At 37.5% G+C, this 20,952-nt stretch overlaps 1 protein-coding gene across 6 annotated transcripts; it reads left to right on the forward strand.

The window, feature by feature from the left end:
- The first annotated feature begins 455 nt into the window (after positions 1–455).
- LOC132300890 (pentatricopeptide repeat-containing protein At2g17140) lies at positions 456–20,952 on the forward strand. Of its 6 annotated transcripts, XM_059798178.1 has the most exons (9): positions 456–3,061; positions 3,188–3,365; positions 4,060–4,308; positions 5,458–5,580; positions 6,276–6,361; positions 6,467–6,685; positions 6,777–6,865; positions 20,083–20,288; positions 20,393–20,952. In XM_059798178.1, exons 1-3 carry the CDS (start codon positions 862–864, stop codon positions 4,184–4,186), a joined length of 2,505 nt encoding a protein of 834 aa, XP_059654161.1. In that variant the 5' UTR covers positions 456–861; the 3' UTR covers positions 4,187–4,308; positions 5,458–5,580; positions 6,276–6,361; positions 6,467–6,685; positions 6,777–6,865; positions 20,083–20,288; positions 20,393–20,952. The 6 variants fall into 6 exon arrangements, 5 of the variants coding, with proteins under 5 accessions (XP_059654161.1, XP_059654156.1, XP_059654157.1 ...); XM_059798173.1 differs by having other exon boundaries at positions 456–3,365; XM_059798174.1 differs by having other exon boundaries at positions 456–3,365; positions 6,284–6,361.

Below are 20,952 nucleotides of genomic sequence, written 5' to 3' on the forward strand. Positions count from 1 at the left end.
TTTGGAGAGAAAATTTTTCACTATTCATAAAACTCCACGTGTATCCAATGAAGTAAAAAAGGCCAATCCAAAGAACCAGACCAGCCGCTAAAAACAAGATTCCAAGCATCACTCGAGCCCATGATCACTGAGTCCATGGAAGCTCAAAACAAAGTCCAGATGACCACAACTGGAAGCAACGCCAAGACAAGAAATCAGGAACAACTGTGCACATTAAATGAAAATGTCAGTAACGGCCCCTTCTTCCTTGATCTTATTGTTTATACTCTTTCATTCGTACTGTTCTTGTTAAAATATTTCTTCTTTTACCTTCTGATTATTTTTGAGTATCTTCTCATTATTTTTTAGTATGTAGCAAATTTGAAACTCTTATATTGAACCTTATTGTTTGGTCGAGATTTTGTGCACCTACAATACATCTTATGTACTATAGAAAATGTATACGCTGAGTGTAATGAAAGCTAATTGACGCGTGGCAGTGAAATGATATAAGTGGCATGCAATGAACACGTATATAAATATGAAACAATGGGGTCTACGAAATATAGATGAAAAGTGAGCCGTTATTGCTTCTTTGTTTTTTTTTTTTTTTTTTTTTTTTTTTTTTTTTTTTTTTTTTTTTGGGAAAGTAAGTTTCAATTTCAAACTTTCCCAAAAAAAAAAAAAAAATCTCAGGTATTTCCTGAGAATTTATTAGTTCCCTTTAGGTATTTCCATTTTAAATAGTTCTTCTATGTCATATTATAAACTTATACTGTAACAAAATACAACTTCATACCCCTTAACAAAGCCATTTTACACAATCAGTTGGTTAAATTTTAAGACGTTCAAATCAGAAAGAAGTAATTGACCGTCGTTCACATGGACCAAACCAAAAATCTGGCCAAGGCAATGATGAAGAACGCCAACAATCCCACACTAGCATGGCAACTCTTCAAAAGAGTGATCGTCTCCTCTTCCACTTCGTCCGACCAACAACTCCTTCAGTCAGTTCCTCTCATTACCCGCATCCTTGTTCGCGCCAAAATGTTCCCGGAGATCGATAACCTCCACCAACACCTCCTCTCACAACCACTCCTTGAAACTTCCCACAATTCTCTTGTGGACATTGTTCGAATCTTGGCAAAGTATGGTCATATGGATAAGGCCATCTATCAATTTCAAACCCTCCGAGCCCAATTTCCCTCTAAACCCCCCTCTGTATCAGTATACAATTTGCTTATTGAGTCCTCTCTTCGAGAAAACTGCGTGGATTCTGTGTCCTGGTTGTATAAAGACATGATCGTTGCCGGGGTTTCCCCCGAAACTTATACTTTCAATCTTCTGATTGGTGGGCTTTGTGATTCCGGTCATTTGGAAGATGCCCAGAAATTGTTTGATAAAATGTGTGATAAAGGTTGTCAGCCTAATGAGTTCAGTTTTGGGATTTTGGTTCGTGGGTATTGCCGAGCTGGGCTCACTACCCAAGGTTTACAGCTTCTGAATGTGATGAAGAGCATGGGGGTTGTCACTAATAAGGTGATATACAATACTTTTATTTCGAGTTTCTGTATGGAAGGTAAGACTGATGAAGCTGAGAAATTGGTGGAGAGGATGAGAGGGGATGGCCTGTTTCCAGATGTCGTTACTTTTAATTCTAGGATTTCGGCGCTTTGCAATGCAGGAAAAATTCTTGAAGCTTCTAGAATTTTCAGAGATATGCAGATAGATAAGGAGCTGGGATTGCCTCAGCACAATATTATAACACTAAATCTAATGTTGGAGGGTTTTAGCAAGGAAGGGATGTTGGAGGAAGCTAAGACCCTGGTCGAGTCTATGAAAATAAATGGAGTTTTCACAAAAGTGGAGAGTTATAATATATGGCTGTCGGGTCTGGTGAGGAATGGGAAGCTGCTGGAGGCTCAATCAGTTCTTAAAGAGATGGTAGATAATGGCATAGAACCAAATATTTATTCGTATAACATTGTTATGGATGGGCTGAGCAAGAATGGGATGCTCTCTGATGCAAGGATGGTCATAGGTTTAATGACAAGTAGCGGAATATCCCCCGATACGGTAACTTATACCATTCTACTTCATGGGTACTGCAGAAAGGGGAAGGTTGTTGAAGCCAATAATGTTCTACATGAAATGATGGAAAATGGTTGTTGCCCAAACACTTATACGTGCAACATCTTGCTGCACAGCCTGTGGGAAGAGGGGAAAATATCAGAAGCAGAGAAGCTGCTAGAAAAGATGAATGAGAGAGGTTACGATTTTGATACAGTGACCTGTAATATTGTGGTTGATGGTCTCTGTAAAAGCGGAAAGGTGGACAAAGCAGTTGAAATTGTGGGTGAAATGTGGACTCATGGTAGTGCTGCTCTTGGCAACATAGGCAATTCGTATATTGGCCTAGTAGCTGATGGCAATAATGGAAAGAAATGTTTGCCTGACTTGGTCACGTATTCAACCATAATTAATGGGTTATGCAGAGCTGGGAGGCTTGATGAAGCTAAACGGAAGTTCATTGAGATGATGGGGAAGAACTTATACCCTGATTCAACTATTTATGATACTTTTATACATAGTTACTGTAAAAATGGAAAGTTATCATCAGCATTTCGGGTTCTTAAAGACATGGAGAAAAAGGGTTGTAACAAGAGCATACAAACATATAACTCTCTGATTCTTGGGTTAGGTAATAAAAATCAAATATTTGAAATGTATGGACTGATGGATGAGATGAGAGAAAGAGGAATTTCTCCTAGTGTTTTTACTTTTAATACTATGATTAGCTGTCTATGTGAAGGAGGGAGAACCAAAGATGCCACTTCTCTTCTAGATGATATGATGCAAAAAGGCATAACCCCTAATATTTCTTCATTTGGGATATTAATGAAAGCCTTTTGCAAGACAGGTGAGTTTGGAGCAGCACAAGAGGTATTTGATATTGCAGTGAGTATTTGCGGTCACAAGGAAGCACTTTATAGTTTAATGTTCAACGAGTTACTTGCTGGAGGGGAAGTATCAGAAGCTAAAAAACTATTTGAAGCTGCATTAGATAGATGTTTCCATATAGGTAAGTTCCTGTACAATAGTCTCATTGAGAAACTCTGTAAGGATGAGAATCTAGAAGGTGCTAGTGATGTCCTCAACAAGATGATCCATAAAGGTTATGAATTTGATCCTGCATTGTTCATGCCAGTGATTGATGGCCTAGGTAAAAGGGGAAATAAGCATGAGGCTGATGAACTCGCAGAAAGGATGCTGGAAGTGGCTTCAGAGGGCAAGGTAGCTAACAAGGCTTCTCGAAATAAGAGGGAGCTAAATCATGGGAGAGCAAATAAATATGATGGAAGTGACTGGAAGAACATTGTGCACAGGTATGGTTGTTCAAGAGTTACTTTTTAACCTTTTTTTTTTTTTTTTTTTTTCTTTCCCTGCATCATTCTCATTGCCTTTTATGTAGCCTCAGACCAAATTTAGTGTGATGGATTTTAGTGTCATTTTTTTTTTTTTTTTTGATAAGTAATTTTGTTGTCATTTTTTACTAGTTGAATTTTATAGAGTGGCCTTCTGATTGGGTTTTCCATGATTTCCTGTTTTCTGTAAAGTTAGAGCATTACACTAAGCAGGAATAATGATATAATAACTGCTATACGGTGATGTAGGATATGAGGATATGTTGCAATTGCTGGGTATTACCCCCCTAAATTAAAGTTGATTATCCAATCTGAAAATTATATGTTCTCCAAAAAAAAAAAAAAAATTTGCAATATATTTATATAACCAATGAGCCTGTTATTTGTTAGACACGGGTTAGCCTTTGTCCAAACAAATGGAATCAGTATACCTGTTTCTACTTACCATCCAAAAAAAAATTGCAATATAATTTATATAACCAATGAACCTGTTATTTGTTAGACATAGGGTTAGTATCATCATCATCCTTGCCTTCGTCCAAACATACGGAGTCAGTGTATATTTTTGATATATTTGTTGGAGGTACTTATGTTTTTTTTTTTTTTTTTTTTCTGGACCTTCCTGAGATCAAATTTATTAATTATTTTTTTACAGAGATGATGGCAGTGGTATAGCAATTAAAGCTCTTAAGCGGGTACAAAAAGGCTGGGGTCAAGGAAGTATATTGAATGTGCAACCGCAGAAAACTGATTTTCTTGATTACTGGGATGGTACTGGCTAATCTCTTAATTCCTTGAGGCTGATTTTCAAGTTTTGCTATATGTTGGAGGGATAGCTGACTGCTTGAGTTAAAATATACTCATCTGAACTGAATAAAGCCTTGTCCCAACAACTTGGGGTCAGGTACGTGGATCTTGTTTCACTATTCTGTTCTATGATACAATCTGTGGCCATGATTTCTGTTAGGGACTATCTATCTTTTCTTATGATCTCAATTCATGTTAATTTTAGCCTTCCCCTTCCACTTCCCCTAGAATTATCCTTCGTGTGAATCAAGGTACTCTTCCTCAGGGGGGCAGTTATTGATGGTCAAGTTGATGCCCCTTAAAAAATGAACTATTGTTTTGTGCTTAGGTATGGTAATGGTTCAGATTTCAACCTTTTCCTTTATTCTTTTTCCTCTCTCTCACATGGAGAGCTAGTCAAAACTGTAATAGAAAACGAAGTGCAGAGCCCTGTTACTTGGTGTGTGGACTCTAGGCACAACTTTTTCCAGTCTTAGTAAGGCTGTAATATTAGCACACTTGATTGAGGTTTGATATTCTCAATCATACAGTCAAGGGTCCTATATGTCATTATAATAAAGGATGTAAAGAAAATTAGTTAGATTGATATGAGAACTTATTTTTCTAATTAGAAGCCATCACTTTAACATGCTTCTTTCTATCAGCATTATAAAGTTTTTCTTCTCTCTCTGATCTGTAATTTCCCTTTATCCACTTGTGTACTGCAAGCATTTTTTGTTATATGAATTGCTTTAAATAAGTCAGAAAAATCTATGGCAATTCTTGGTGTTATATCTAGGGATGACAAATCTATATTTTGTCTAAACATGTTTTGCATATCTAATTGTAGATCCAGTTGGCTGCCAGAGCATAAACTCATTTAACAAAGCAAAAGTCTAGTGATCATTGGAAATGTAGAAGCATGTTTTTTTTTAAATGTCCTTTTATAAAAAATTTGCCTAATTGAACACTGTAGGATATAAACCTAAATCACCTTTTCTCTTCATATAGGGTATTAACCAAATTTCTAGATTCTGAATATTAAACCAAATTCATTTTCTGCCACAAACTTTGTTATGTCAATAGGCATTGCCATTGTGTATATATGACATGCTTTCTGTGTTAGCACTCTCACTAGCAAAATCACTCGAATATTTTTTTATTTCTTTTTTTTATTCTTCTTGTCCTTTTTTGACTCATTATGGAGTGGGATTTAATGTAACATGTGGTGGTAGCTTAAATGACTTTGGATATGAACTATGTTAAGGGTATTTGGAGGGTGACTCACAATCAGATTAGAGAGAGAGAAAGAGAAAGCACTCAGTGCCTTGTGAATGGGTGAAAGCAAAGGCAAATACCAAAGGACCGGCAAAGGACTGACAGGCAGCAGGTCTGTCTTTTGTGTCATCACCCCTCTTTTTATTGAATGCATGATGAGTGTCAAAAACTAACACCTCAAATCATGGTTATATTCGCACGTGTCTAAGGATATTTGATTTCGGCATAGTACAATGTCTTCCACTTGTGTGTCATGGCATTATTGTTGCAATATCCATGAAACACATTTTAGGCACTTATACAACACCTTGAAGAACCCTTAGCTTAAGCCACCAAACCACATGTCTCCAACATGCTGTTATATTGTGAAACAGTGGTCATGACATTTGCATGCTCACATGATGATTTAACACAATATGCAGATTAGCACACAGTTAAAGTGGACCATGACGTACTGTGGTATACGTCGTGATCTCACAATCATAAAGTATTACTGCACACCCTACCTGAGCCACTGGATTGTCAACTTGGCCAGTGGCCGCCAATGTCAATGAGACTTCGAGGTGCTGCCTCCTGTCTTAGGCAGGTACATGATACCTGAGTGTGTTTATTTAGATGAATGACACCATTCTTTTGTCTTCTCAGGTTTGCAATGTCGATGTGCCCATGGCACTCTTGTGCCCATTATGGGCATTTTCAATTATCTTTCATTCTTATGTACATACTCTTATTGTGGCTCTTTCCAGAGCACTTGGTTTGGGTTCAAATTCCTCTTATGTTTCTTGTTGCCTATTCATATTGCTTCAGTATTACAGGCACAAAAAAGGGACATGTAGACCAGTGTGCGTGTATGATTATTTCAAGTACATAGCCATCATTAAGAGGGGAGATTTGTGAGTCTCCATGACTGAAATTGATCATTATACATCATTTCATAGAGTTTGTCATCACAAAATGCTTCCATTAACATTTGCTTGTTTCTTGATGTACTTTTGCAGTGAAATCACATTTACCAAGGTAGGTTGAAAGTTATGTACTCCATCTTTTGGGTCAAAATGAAGATGGTATTAATTGTTACCATGGTGAAATTCTCAATGGCCTTGGAATCAGGCATGCAATTGCCCACTGTCCTATTTGAAATAAGCATAAAATCTTGTGGAGCGTTTTACTGTGTATATAGCCCTCGCATGGGAAAGATTTAAGAGCCTGATTTACAGGTACAGATTCTTCCTTGAAGAATGCACTATCACCACTAATTGCATTCAATGGCCTCAACTCGTATTGTTGATGTACAATTGCTATTTGCAGAGAAGCCAAGATCAGAAATTTAAGAATCTCTTTCCAGCTTTCTCATGTCAGTGTGCCTTGCTGGTCTTCAACTGGCTTATGACATATTGGTAAGTTAAAGCTCCCTTGTTTAACAAGTGCATCTTTGTTGTCATTTAGGGTTGGAAGAGACATAATGCTGAAAAGAAAAATAATAGAAAAAAGGGAAATGAAAATTATAACTGGTTAAATGTACTAAAATGTACAGCACACCCCAAGTAATGGATATTCTACAAATTTTGACCTGAATGTTGTTTGATACATGCCAGTACCATAGTTGCACTCTCTTTTTGCTTGTTATTTATAGGAAAAAGCTCAGAAAACTATGTCTTAGGCAATCTTAGTCATGTGATGAATAACATTACCAAGTTTTTCTTGATCATGTTATTGAGGAAACAAGAAATAAATTCCCAATGGGAAAATTATCTGGTGTGTGCGCGAACTTTTCCTTTTTCGTGGTCTGCTGGCAATTTCAAATTTTGTATGCAATTTTGTTTGTATGGGTTTACTTACGGCCTCATCTACTTGTCTTTATCTATCACCGCTACGCAAATGAACCTAATGCTTCATTTGGCCAAGCTTGCTCTTATTTGATCCCAATTACTCACTACAAGAAAAGATGGCTATAACGGCCAAAAATAACCCACCGCTTAAAACCTTTTCTAACTTCACATGGTCTATGTGGTCTTATTTTTTGTAACGGCCCTCTCTCATTTTTCTCTCCCCTCATGAAATGTGCATAGACCTCTCTCTCTGTCTCTCAACAGCTAACTCTCACGATTTCATCTCTCTCTCTCTCTCTCTCTCTCTCTCGATATGAGCTAGGATTCATAACACATCCGAATTTCATCACTCACACATGCTCTCTCTCTCATCTGCTATGGATGATGAGTTTCTCTATTCTTAGTGCTCGTCCTAATTCGTGTGACTTCTATTCTCTATCAGCCACTTCTCTGTTCCAACCAGAGATCAAATTCATCGTCTTCGATCCCAATGGCATCAGTCATCGAATCAGTCACTTTGCTTGAAAATTTATGATCGTTGAATTGTCAATCATCGACAAGTGGACTGGTATTGTTTCCCAACTACTTTAATGTTTGATTTTCTTTGTTTTTGCCCTAGATTCAGACATTTGGCTTGAAATTTCTTTTCTTTTTTTTTTTTATTTTTTATATCCATGCATTTATACTTTTGGATTTATTGAATCAACAAATATATGTGTATGTATACGCATGTATGTGGTACATACTGTTTATACCCCTAATATCAGACATATGGAAAGTTGACATGTGGCGAGTTCCAAGGGAACTGGCCACACCAGATTATTGTTCCAGTAACTGGAAAAGGAATACTACCCTGTAGGCAGTTCCACCTAGCCACCCAATTTTGAAATATAGAACCACTTAGATGCTGCTACGTGGAACTGAAGACCAGGTCAAGAACATGAATGATCCTATGAGATGAGGCGTACCAAAAGGAGAAAGCATGTGGCAATCAATTGCCATGTGTAAGGTTTGGATTGCTAAAGATTGGAGAAGCAATTTAAGATGATATTTGACTTTGTCAAATAAAGGAATGTGTAATATTACAAACATAATTCTAACTTACCATATAAGTTGGGATTGTGTCTAAAATTTAGGAGTCCCATTAAGTGAGGGATTACAAAAGAAGAAGATCTCCTAAAGGCTAAGATTCAGTCCAGATACATTACAAAGAGGAGAGATTTTAGGAGAAGTTGCCATATGAATAACACAATGTCCAAAGTGGGTCAAAACCACTTTGTATAATGGCGATTGGTTTAGAACCTTCTAAGGAAGTTGCTAAAATATTGGTGTCATGCATAAAATCAGAACGTGGGATTTAGTTTTTCAAATTAAAAGGAGCTATATGTAGCATAATCCTAGCAAAAATGGTGTACGTGGGTGCCATACAAGGAAAGTTTTGTATCAAAGTTGACTATATCAACTCTACCAAGCGACGTGTCAACTCTAGAAGGCAGCCACTGGCCTTATTTAGGTGAGGAGGTTGCTAAAAATCAGCAAGTGGACTGATAACATGAAGCATTTACCGTAAAAATACTGAGGAAAACACGTGGCACGTGGTACGATCCGGACCTTCCAGATTGAAGTTTCCAACTGCTGCTAGAACCGTCCTTTCCCTCTTAGCAGTCCCAAAATGTGAATAAAGGCTTGCAAATATGCATTCAACCACCAAGACCACTCTTCATAAGTTGTAAATCATGGGAGAATATGATTTTACACATGTCAACACTATGAGAAAGCTGGGGAAGACATGGGACACGTGGCACAATCTAGACGTTCCACTTGGAAGCATCTCCAACTGTTGCTGGAATTGCAATCTCCAACTGTTGCAAGAAGAGTTCTATAAATAGAGCACTTAGGCCTAGCATGCAAACCCTGTTCAACACACACAACAACACAACACTTTGCTTTAATCATTTCAATTTCGTGTATTTTTACATTCCAGTAATGTATTTCAATTATGTTTAATACAAGTCCTACTTATCCAAAAAAAAAAAAATGTTTAATACAAGTCCAGTACTTTCTTTTCCTACTTTCCAACAAGTAGTTCCTAGCTCTTTTAATTGCAAGTCCTGCACTTTCAATTTCGTTCTTCTTTCCACTAGCACTAGAATTATCCAAAAGTCTTTTTTCAAGGCAAAAAGAACCCCTGGAAGTGGTCATTCCAAGCTTCCTCTCAATTGCCTGATCCCGACAACTTTCCATTGGAATATTGTTTAGAGCTTCCCTTTGGAACGACAGCAGTTCCTGGCACGCCCGCAACCCTTCCACTCGACTGGAAGGGACCACTTTTTGTGAGCCAAACATATTGACACGCCCGGCGGGACATTCTAGACAGATTATTCCATGGCTGGCGGAAGAAGGCAAGGCAAGTATATCCAACACCCTGCCGAAGTAGAAGCAAGGTTATCAAAATTGCGATCCAGGATTGTAGAATCACATGATTCTACGATCCTGGTAACCCAAAACGAGTCAACTAGCTAATAAATCGCTACAAAATACAGAATCACATTAGAATCGCTCAGAATCGTAGCAGAATCGTAGAATCGTACGATTCTGCTACGTTTCTACTATTTACTCTTGCTGGGCTTATTTTTAAGTTTGGGTTCACTTTATTTATAATTGGGCTTTTAAAATAAGAAAGGCCCACATACTTGAGGCCGATAAAAAGCCGATATAAATAAGAAATGACCCCCTAATTCAGGCAAAAACCAAATCCCTAACCTCTCACTTCGCTCCTGTCTGTGTCGTGAACATTTTGACACTTTGACAAAGATCCATATTTCCAGCTTTGATCAAATTGATTCAGTTCCAGACTTCAAGAATCAAGCTTCGACACTTTGACAAAGTTACGGCAAGGCAATTTTTGGACTTCGTTCGACACTTCAACAACTTCGAAGTCCTCAGTTCACAGACTCAGATCACTCGACAAAGGAGTGTTTTTTTTTCTTGTTCTGCTTCTATTTTGATTTCTATTGATTTTTTTTGTCCTGCTTCTCTTCTGTTCTTTGTTTTGCTTCTGTTATGATTTCTATGCAATTTTTTTTGTTGTTCTTCTGCTTCTGTTCTGAATATTCTGTAACGAAACAGAGCAATTTTTTCTTTTTTGTTCTTCTTTTGCTTCTACTTCTGCTTCTGCTTCAGCTTCATCCTCGTTCCAGCTTCTACTTCTGTAACAAAACAGAGCAATCTTTTTTTTTTTGCTCTACTTCTGTTCTGTTCTGTTCTACTTTTTTTTTTGCTCTACTTCTGTTCTTTTTACATTCTGGTTTTCCAAGCATGTGTTCTGTTCTGTAACTTCTGTTTATACTTTATGTTTTGTTTCAATTTTTCGAGTGTTGAATTTGCTGATGAATGATTATCATTCAGTAACTTGAAGTCTTGACTGTTGAATCATTATCATTCACTAGATGACATCAACTGGCAGTTTGGCAAAGAGTAAGAGAAAAAATTCACCGGGATAAAGATTAGATCCGGGATGGGAACATGGGATTAAGGATGGGACTTCAAAAAAAGTGAAGTGTCGGTATTGCAATGTTACCCATTTTGGGGGTAGGGTGGAGTGGAATAAGAATGATATGGGGGCAAAATATATAAAGAAGTGAATGGGCCCCAAATTCTGGGCAATTGCGTCCGGGCACACCACCTTGCGTCCGGGCGCGGAGTGTCAAGGTGCGCGAGGTGTGCGCCTTGACTTAACACACACATGATGGCAACTGGCGTCTGGACGCACCTTGCGTCCGAACACATTTGTAGCAACAGACTGTTTTTTGATTTTGTCTGTTTGGGAGCCGAAAGAAGTCCGTAATTCACAAAACTTTTTGGACATTATATACTTACTCTTAGACACCCCTCAGATCGATCGGAATTGAAATTCGGATATGTTCCGAAAAAAATCAACTTTTTTGGGTTTTTAAAAATGTCCTGCTCCTAGGTGGCGGTGCGTCCAGACGCAAGGAGGTGCGCTCGGACGAAATTTTGGCCAGAATCTGTTTTTTAATTTTTTTAATTTTGGAAGCCAAAATAGACCCGAAAAATGCTTGAAATTTTTTAAATTTTTCAATGGAACTTATTTAATGTCCTAGGCACCTAGTATGACCAAAAGAATTGGAATCGGAACACTTTTGCAAAAGTGCTAAAATTTGGTGCCATACTTAGGCAAAAACCGTATTTTTGGATTTTTTTTTGAATAGAAGAAGAGAAGATGAAGTTTAGGAAGCTTGGTGCTCCGTAAAGATTGCTAAGTTTAACGTCGATAACTTGACGCGATGGGAATCCCATTAGTCTTCATAAATTGGATCCGTCCAAAGGACGGTTTCCACATTTCCAACACGCGGTTCATTTCCCTCATAGGGTTGCAAACTCGGATCAATGCCCTGTGAAGGGATGAGATAAGCAAGTTTGGTCCTAAGTGATTCAAACACACCCCACAACCTTAGATTATCTGTTTTCAACTTCGAAATGTCCAGTTGTTTTTGAGGTGTTGAGGAAGTTCCCGCAAAATTCGACCCTTGAATATTCATGAAAAGGTTTGGACCTTGTTCGCATATATTCGGTGGTTCTACTTCAAGATTCAGAGATTCAAATTGAGGAATGAGAGGAGATTTATTTTTCCAAAAGAGGGATTCCTTTGGTACTTCCCACTGAGAAGACTGAAAAGTTGGATTATATTTAATTTCTGAATTTTCCTTCCAACTTAAATTATCGATAACAACATCTTCAGATTGATTATGATTTTTCCGACTTTCAAGGACATTTTTACTCGGAATAAATGGGAGAGATTCTTTGACCATTTCATCCGATTTGTCAGAAGAAAAACAATCATTTTCGTCTTGAGGATGTTGAGAAGCATTGAAGATGTTGAGTTTAACTTTCATATTTCCAAAAAAGATACCCATCACCCCGGTTCGGCAATTGATTGACGCATTAGCCATGGCTAAGAAAGGTCGACCAAGGATCACAGGAATATGTCTCTTAGGATTATGGATTGGTTCTGTATCCAAAACTAAGAAGCCTACCGGGAAGTAGAACTTGTCCACTTTGATGATTACATCTTCAATGATACCACGGGGTTGCTTGACGGATCTATCCGCAAGTTGCAAGACAACCAAAGTGGGTTTTAATTCGCCCAAGCCAAGTTGCAAGTAAATTGAATAAGGAATCAAGTTTACACTCGCTTCTAAGTCAAGGAGGGCCTTTTCAATCTCATTGTCTCCAATGACACACGAATTTGTTGGGGCACCCGGATCCTTGAATTTTGGGGGTGTATTGCGCTGAATTATTGCACTCACTTGTTCAGTTAACCTCACCTTTTTAGGAATGTTATTTCTGGAAGTGCATTTTTGTGTACACAAATCCTTCAGAAATTTTGCATAAGGTGGAATTTGCTTTATGGCATCAAGAAGAGGAATGTTGATCTTTACTTGCCTAAAGACTTCCAACATATCCTGAATTTTGTCGCCCTTTTTTCCAAAGTGAGTAGACTCTTTGAGACGTTGAGGATAAGGAGCCTTGGGCTCATAAGATGTCTCAACACTTGGATTTGGCTGATTTAGAATTTCTAGACTGATTACAGGTTCTTTGGGGGAACTTCAATCCTTGGGAGCAAGAATTTCAGTCTCTTCCCCAACCTTGTTATCTACAACTCTTCCACTCCGAAGTGTGGTGATTACATTAACTTGTTCATGATGTAATCCACTCGGAGGAGGGAGTTCATCAATCACAAATTGTCTTTTTGGGTTTACCACTGTTTGAGCTGGAAGCTTACCCAAATCCCTTTGATGAAGTTGATTCAGAGAATTAGCCATTTGTCCCATTTTGGTTTCAATGTTGGCTATTGCTTTGGAGTGAGTGTTGACCAACTGCACAGTTGATTGCATGCCATTGAGGGCAGCTATGACTTGCTTGTGGGAGTTCAACATCTTATCCCATTGGGATGAGGCTAGGAGAAGTAGAATTTTGATTTGAAGCGCTTTGATCGAATGAAGGAGTACGATAGCTTGTAGAAGCTTGGAATTGCCGGTTCATGGGTTGAACATTAGATTGACTTGATTGCCCATGACCTTGGAATGCTGAATTTTGTGGGGCTGGTTACTTCCACGAAAAATTCGGATGGTCTATCCATCCCGGATTGTATGTATTATATCTAGGATGAGAGAACATAGCATTGGCCTACTCTTGCGTACCTCCAGAAAATTGCTCCGGTGTGGGGCAATCTTCTTCATGATGAAAAGTGCTTGTGCAAGATGCACACATAGCACTTGATGAAGATTTTTGAGACGATGAAAGATATGGTGCCACTAGTTGAAAAACTTTGTGTGCTATGGCATCCACTTGAGATGATTCTTCCCTTAAAGTTCGTGGTTGACACGGATTTGAGGGTTTTTCAATGATAGAAGAAGGAACTCTACGAGAACTATGTTAAATATAATTGTCACTTATGTTCTCAAGCAAAGTCCATACTTCATCTACATTTTTGGACATAAACATGCCCCCACGGGAAGAATCAATCAATTGTCTATCTGGTTCGGTTAAACTATCAAAGAAGGCTTGCACCAATTGCCATTTTGGAATTTGGTGGTGCGGACACTTCCTAAGAAGGTCTTGGAGTATTTCCCACGTCTTGTAGAATTTTTCTCCATTGATTTGGCAGAAACTCAGAATCGAACGACGCATTTGATTGGTTTTACCTACTGGATAGTATTTTTTGAGAAATTCTTGTTGCAATTGGGCCCATATAGTAATGGAATTTGCAACAAGTGAGTTTAACCAATATTTTGCCATATCTTTTAAAGAGAATGGGAAGAGATGCATATGAAGAGCATTTTGGGGAAAGTCTCTCATCTTGATGGTAGAGTAGATTTCTAAGAATTCATCAAGATGCCTATAAGGGTCCTCATTATCAAATCTATGATAGGATGGAAGCATTTGAATTGTGCTGGATTTGATTTCATAGTGAGGTGCTTCGACATTGGGTGTGATGATGCACGATGGAGATGTATATGTTGATGGTATAAAATGATTTGTAAGAGTCACGGGTGCTACAATTTCATTTACAATTTCATCATTGTTGACTCTAGGAATATCAGCCCTAACATTCTCTCCAACATTTTCCACATTATTAGCCATGTTATCAATTTCACTGTCAAGTTCTCTTAAATTTTCAGAATCCCTGAAGTTCTTTTTTTCTTGTCTAAAAGTCATTTCCAATGAAACAATATCAACTTGGGGTTCAATAATTGGTAATATCAACGATCTACGACCCAACATCAACTAACATACATCCATTTGAAGCAATAAAATACCAAATAATTAAGTGCAGCAACTATCAACTTTGAAACACTTACAAAGGGGTGCAAATCCACGAAATTTCCAGAATTTTTCCGGAATTTTTCAGCACTTAAAAAGTGACTCCAGAGCAGCCCCCTTGCGTTAATCTGCACTCAAAACACTTGGCAAACAAATTAAAAACAGAAAATATATATACAAAATTATATTTACGAACAAACAGAATTTAATCTTTGAAATTTTTTATCACAAAGCCGATTGCAATCCCCGGCAACAATGCCAAAAATTGATACGTTCACTAGGGGTGCGTCAATAATAATACCGCCGACTAGCACGAATTCACAAGAAAGCGGCTAAGTATGGGTATCGATCCACGAAGATTGCGAAGCTTATGGCAATCAAGTTTCAAAGATTAATTTCGCTTGTAAATGTCACAAAAGATGGTTGATTTGTCGTTTGTCGTTTGTCGTTTGTCGTTTGCATAAAATTAAAACAAACTAAATTGAATTTAAAGAATAATAAAAGGGAGGCTAGGGAATTGAGTTCACCAAGACCTCGTAATCATGCATACTTGTAAGTAACTTGGGGAATACAATTACGTGTGATGTGAAAAGTGTAGAAATATAAAATAAGTACGACAATTGTCCAGAAAATCATGTAATTTAACACTAAGCATAACCCATCTGCTGTTGGCATGGCTCATCCACCTAAACTAGGGTGTGGTATGAGCCATCTTCCCTAGGCATGGCCTATCAAACATTACAAGTTTTAGCAAATGAAATAAATCCTTTGGTATAGACTATCTTTGGTTGGCACGGATCGTCTACCTAACTACACTAAGGTTGTAGTACAGCCCGTCTTCCCTTGGCATAGTCTATATAAATCATGCCAATAAACCCATTTCATGAATATAAATTCTCATTGTCACATATTAAGTGTATAAATATATAATCATGCTTTCTAAGACAAGAATTACATGGTATATATACCTATATATGTATATTCTGCCCAGATTGTATATCAATTTAAATGTAAACAAAACACAAATTGAATAATACATCATTCATCTTTATTCATGAAACTCATCACACACAAGAGTTTTCCCCAAATTACATTATAAAAAGACTACATAATTACTTAATCAAAGCTACCTCAATCCCTTAGAAGGGGATTTAGCTCATCCTGATGGGGGTAGGAACCCCGATGGTTGAAGAGGAAGACTCCATCTTCGACTCCATGGCATCCCCAAACCAAGAACACTCAAGAATCCTAGCTATTTCTTACTTTCTCTCTCTAGAACTCTCAAAATCTCCTATATGATATTATATATGTTATGATATCCTCCTATACAAGTGTATAAAATTCCTTTGTAGCGGAATCAGTTAAAAAAACCATTAAACTCGTGCATTCAAAAGAGGATGAGAGGGAAAAGTAACTGAAATTTCTTTTAAAATTCGAATCTGGGGACTTGCGTCCGGACGCCACGAAGTGTGTTCGGACGCGGGTGTCCAGGCTTCCTTTGGCGCACGCGCAAGGCATCGACTTCGCAGGGCTGTGGCATCGGGCGTCCGGACGCAAATTCGCGAGGCTATTGGAATTTTAATTTCTTCAATCCTTAATTTGATGAACATGATTGTGAGGGGCGTCCGGACGCAGGATTTGCACTAGGAGAGTGCGTCCGGACGCAAGGCTGAATCCTTCAAGTCTTGACTTCTCTTTCTTGCTCAGCTTCCTGGGTCTGGCTTCATTCTCAGGCTGAGTACAATCTTTAGGCTCTAAGTTCATTTTTCGGGTTCCGTAGCTCGTCGATTTCCTTGTCCATTAAAAGCCATTAATTTACCGTTTTTACACCATGTTAGCGATAAGCCCTAAAAATGACAATTAAACATTAAACTGTATAAAACATACTTTATTAACACGCTAGATAGACTAAACAATGCAATTAAGGGTGCTTGAATATGCAATATTCGGCGCTTATCAGGTATATGGACAAGTAAGTTGATGAAGAATACCTTGTTGGTTAAGTTGAGACTGAAACTCATTGGAAGCATATTCACGACCATTGTCAGATCGAATATTCTGAACAACAGTTTTATATTGAGTTTTGATCATTTGGAGGAATTGAGTGAACCTCTCTCCGATTTCTCTGAAGAAGCTACAACTCTTTTGGTCAAGAGACTGGACCGCCAACATACCTACCAGTTTTTGATGGGTTTACAATATGAGTATTATGCTCTTAGAACTTAGATCATAAACACCTCTCCTATGCCTGATTTGTATGATGCCTTCGCTACTATTGACCATGAGGAGCATAGACGTCAGATCTCTCAGCCAGTAGCTTTACCAGAGACTCTAGTTTATCAGATGACTCTTGCTGCTAATTCTAGACTTTCAGAGGGAAATGTTATTTGTCAACATTATTGAGCCACAGGTCATGTAAAGGATCGTTGCTTTAAGCTTCATCCCGAGCCAAAGCAGAAATTTTCTCGCAATCGTCCTTCTAGCTTGTTTTGCTCTAATACCAAAAAGAAGAAATTTTGGGTTTTGGCATACACAAATCGAGAGCCAAGAGCTATATTTATATACAAGAATATGGTACAAAGAAAGGAAACCAAATCAAAGAAAAACAGGAAATATGCCAAAATCTACGTGATCCCATGATTATAGGGATTTTATCTACGTGATCCCATGATTACGGGGATCTTATCTACGTGATCTCATGATTACGGGGATCTTATCTACGTGATCTCATGATAATAGAGATCTTACATAAAACACCTAATAAAAGGCTGAAAACAGCTAATAAAAATAAAAAAAATAATAATACAGATATTCTAACAGAAGTTACTAAAATATTGGTGTCGTGCATAAAATTAGAACGTGGGATTCAGTTTTCAAATTAAAAGGAGCTATATGTGGCATAATCCTTGCAAAAATGATGTAAGTGGCTGCCATACAAGGAAAGTTTTGTATCAAAGTTGACTATATCAACTCTACCAAGTGATGTGTCAACTTTAGAAGGTAGCCACTTGCCTTATTTAGGTGAGGAGGTTGCTAAAAATCAGCAAGTGGGCTAAGAACATGAAGCATTTACCATAAAAAAAGCCGAGGAAAACATAGGACACGTGGCACGATCCGAACCTTACAGGTTGAAGTTTCCAACTATTGCCAGAACCGTCCTTTCCACCTGGCAGTCCCAAAATGTGAATAAAGGCTTGCAAACATGCATTCAACCACCAAGACCACTCTTCATAAGTTGTAGATCATGGGAATATGATTTTACACGTCAACACTATGAGAAAGCTGGGGAAGACATGGACACGTGGCACAATCCGGACGTTCCATTTGGAAGCATCTCTAATTGTTGCTGCAACTGCCATCTCCAACTGCTCCAAGAAGAGTTCTATAAATAGAGCACTTAGGCCTAGCATGCAAACCCTGTTCAACGCACAAAACAACACATCACTTTGCTTTTATCATTTCAATCTCATGCATCTTTACATTCTAGTAATGTATTTCAACTATTTTTAATACAAGTCCAGTACTTTCTTTTCCTACTTTCCAGCAAGTAGTTCCTAGCTCTTTTAATTGCAAGTCATGCACTTTCAATTTCGTTCTTCTTTCCACTAGCACTAGAATTATCCAAAAGTCATTTTTGAAGGCAAAAAAAACCCCTGAAAGTGGTCATTCCAAGCTACTCAATCGCCTGATCTTGACAACTTTCCATTGGAATATTGTTTGGAGCTCCCCTTTGGAACGACAGCAGTTCCCGGCACACCCGCAACCCTTCCACTCGACCGGAAGGGACCACTTTTTGTGAGCCAAACACATACATTGTGTCCTTGTTTTGAGCCAATAGTTGGCTTTAGACTCAAATGTATCATCTGTAACCTCATTTGGTTTGATTTCTTTTTCTTTAGTTCAAGTCTTACATTAATAGAAAAAATTTAGAACAGTTTGGTTTGATCTATTGAGCTAATTTTCTTTTTCTTAGTTCAAGCCTTTCACTAACAGAACAAATTTTCTTACATATTAGTTTCTATCTTATCACGAACACATATTATGTGTGCATGTTCTGTGTCCTTCATTTTTAGCAGACATGAATCTCTCAAATTTGGAATAGATTGGTTGAATTAAATGTGCTCTTTCTGAAAGAATTTTTTTTTTCTTGTAGTATCCACGTAGGCATAACCAGTACTGTGTGGACAGGGGGCGGAGCCGGTGTGCCCAGAGGAGGCACATGCCCCTCCTGGCCTAGCCCGCTCACTATAAAATATAGTGATTTTTATTTTAATTTGTATATAAGGAAATTTCTATATAATGCCCCCCCTAAAATTTTAAATTTCTAAAATTGTCTTTTAAATTTTTATTTCCTTTTTCTTTTGCTCTTAATATTCCTTTGATTTTCCTTCATTACTCACACTAATTTTTTTTCCTTTCAAATTTCTCATTTTTCTTCTCTTCTTATTAATTTTTTTTGGCCCCCTACTTCTTAACATTCTCTTTTTGCACTTAAGATTGATGTATATAGTATTTTTTTTTCTTCTTATTTCAATTATAATATATATTTTTTTAACACTGCGCCCCCTCTGAATTAATATCCTGACTCTGCCCTTGTTTGTGGAGACTTCTTTATATTTTCTTGTACCAATTTCTGATTGCTAACAAAATATTGGCAGACATTTTTGTGAAGCACTGGCATTGTCTTAGTGAAGCAGGAGATGCCCATTAATTTTCATGTAAGATAGTCCTCCAACTAAATGCAAACCATTAAAACAATAAAAATCTAACACCTGATTAAATCAGATGTGGCCACTAATTTGACATACAAGAGTACCAAATGGATTTTCATATCCTCAGTAAGGTGTCGTTTGTAACTTGTATGTATGGCTTCATTATCCTTCCGTTCAACAGCTCCCATTTACAATGTCGTTATTGTTGTATGCAACATAGGATTGGTATCTTCATATACCTAGGCATGGCTATTTTTTAATTTCGTTTCCATTTTTTGAAAGGAACTTCAGCTTATGTTTGTTTGAGAGTCTGCTCAACTCAATGTATGATTATAGGTACTTGCATGTTTAGAGCACAAAAAAAAAAAAAAAAAAAAAAAAAAAAAAGGGGAAACGAAAAAGGAACTAGAGGGATTAATCTGTCTGCCTATTTGCTTCTGCTAAAGGGTTGTTTTTATTTGCTCTTTAGGGGACTAAATAAGCTGAAGTTCCTTTCAAAAAATTTATCATGCTTGAAGACACCCTCATATGCCTTTTAAAGTCAAAATTCATGTTTTGAATGATATGGCATAAAAAGCAGGAACGTATAAGCAGGTCCTTGGTGGTGCTATTTCTGCAGGATTACTTATATTATTATCTTATTACTATTTTTACTGTTATTATTAGTACATTTTATAATGTTCATTTCATAGTATGAAGTAAAAATGTTTCTGTTGAAATTTTTAGGTACCATGAGGCATACTAAAAAGGTATTTAGACAGCCCTTATTACACTCCTTAACTATCCATCCACATCAGAGCTCTTGTGGAACACAACATCCAAATTATCATTCTATGCAATCTCAAAAACCATCGACTAATGACTACACAAGAAGGCTAGCTCTACCCTGCAACAGCCTAGCCCACCTCAACATCCTCGTCATGGTGATGGAGGTATGAAGGCCTATATATATATATACATATATCTTTGTCTTAGTTCTTGATTTTTACCCATTAATGTATATATTTATACAATCTTTTTTTTGGGTCTTGATTAGATTCACTGAGGAAGCAAAAGAGTCGTGGGGCCTCAATATATCGGGCTTGCAAGAGGGAAAATATATTAGAGTTTCCTTCAATGGGGTCTGCCAGCCCGTCGGGAAACAGGCCGAGCCGAATTGGCACTGAAGCACGGAAAGGTGACTTGTTGCCGCCACTCACTTGGAGCAAAATAGCGGATACTTATTTGGAGGTCGTTTGGGAAATAGTTTTGGTTTCACAATCAAACCATTTTTCTATTTGCAAATGATAAATATTAATGTTAACATTAATAATGCTTGATCAAAGGACCTTTAAAATCTTGAGAGAGAGACTTCACTCCGTTAGCAGTGGTGCAAATAATTTTTTTTTATTATTTATTTATTTTTATATTTTTTTGAGAAGCAAGCATAAGATACTTTGAACCTATATCATCATTTTGAAATCCTTCCATCCAAATGAAGCCCAATAGAATGTACGAGTTAGTTTCACTACTAGTCTCCTAGTAAAAAAGCATAAGATACTTTGAACCTATATCATCATTTTGAAATCCTTCCATCCAAATGAAGCCCAATAGAAT

This window comes from Cornus florida, unplaced genomic scaffold (genome assembly GCF_030987335.1).
Source record: "Cornus florida cultivar Cherokee Brave unplaced genomic scaffold, ASM3098733v1 CherokeeBrave_3.0.0_Hap2_Chr03, whole genome shotgun sequence".
Classification (NCBI taxonomy): Eukaryota; Viridiplantae; Streptophyta; class Magnoliopsida; order Cornales; family Cornaceae; genus Cornus; species Cornus florida.

Bases quoted from the DNA above. Each gene is read 5' to 3' on its own strand.
- LOC132300890 (XM_059798173.1), top strand. From the start codon at position 862: ATGGACCAAACCAAAAATCTGGCCAAGGCAATGATGAAGAACGCCAAC. The intron at 3,366-4,059 runs GTATGGTTGTTC...ATTTTTTTACAG, and splicing joins TGGAAGAACATTGTGCACAG to AGATGATGGCAGTGGTATAG.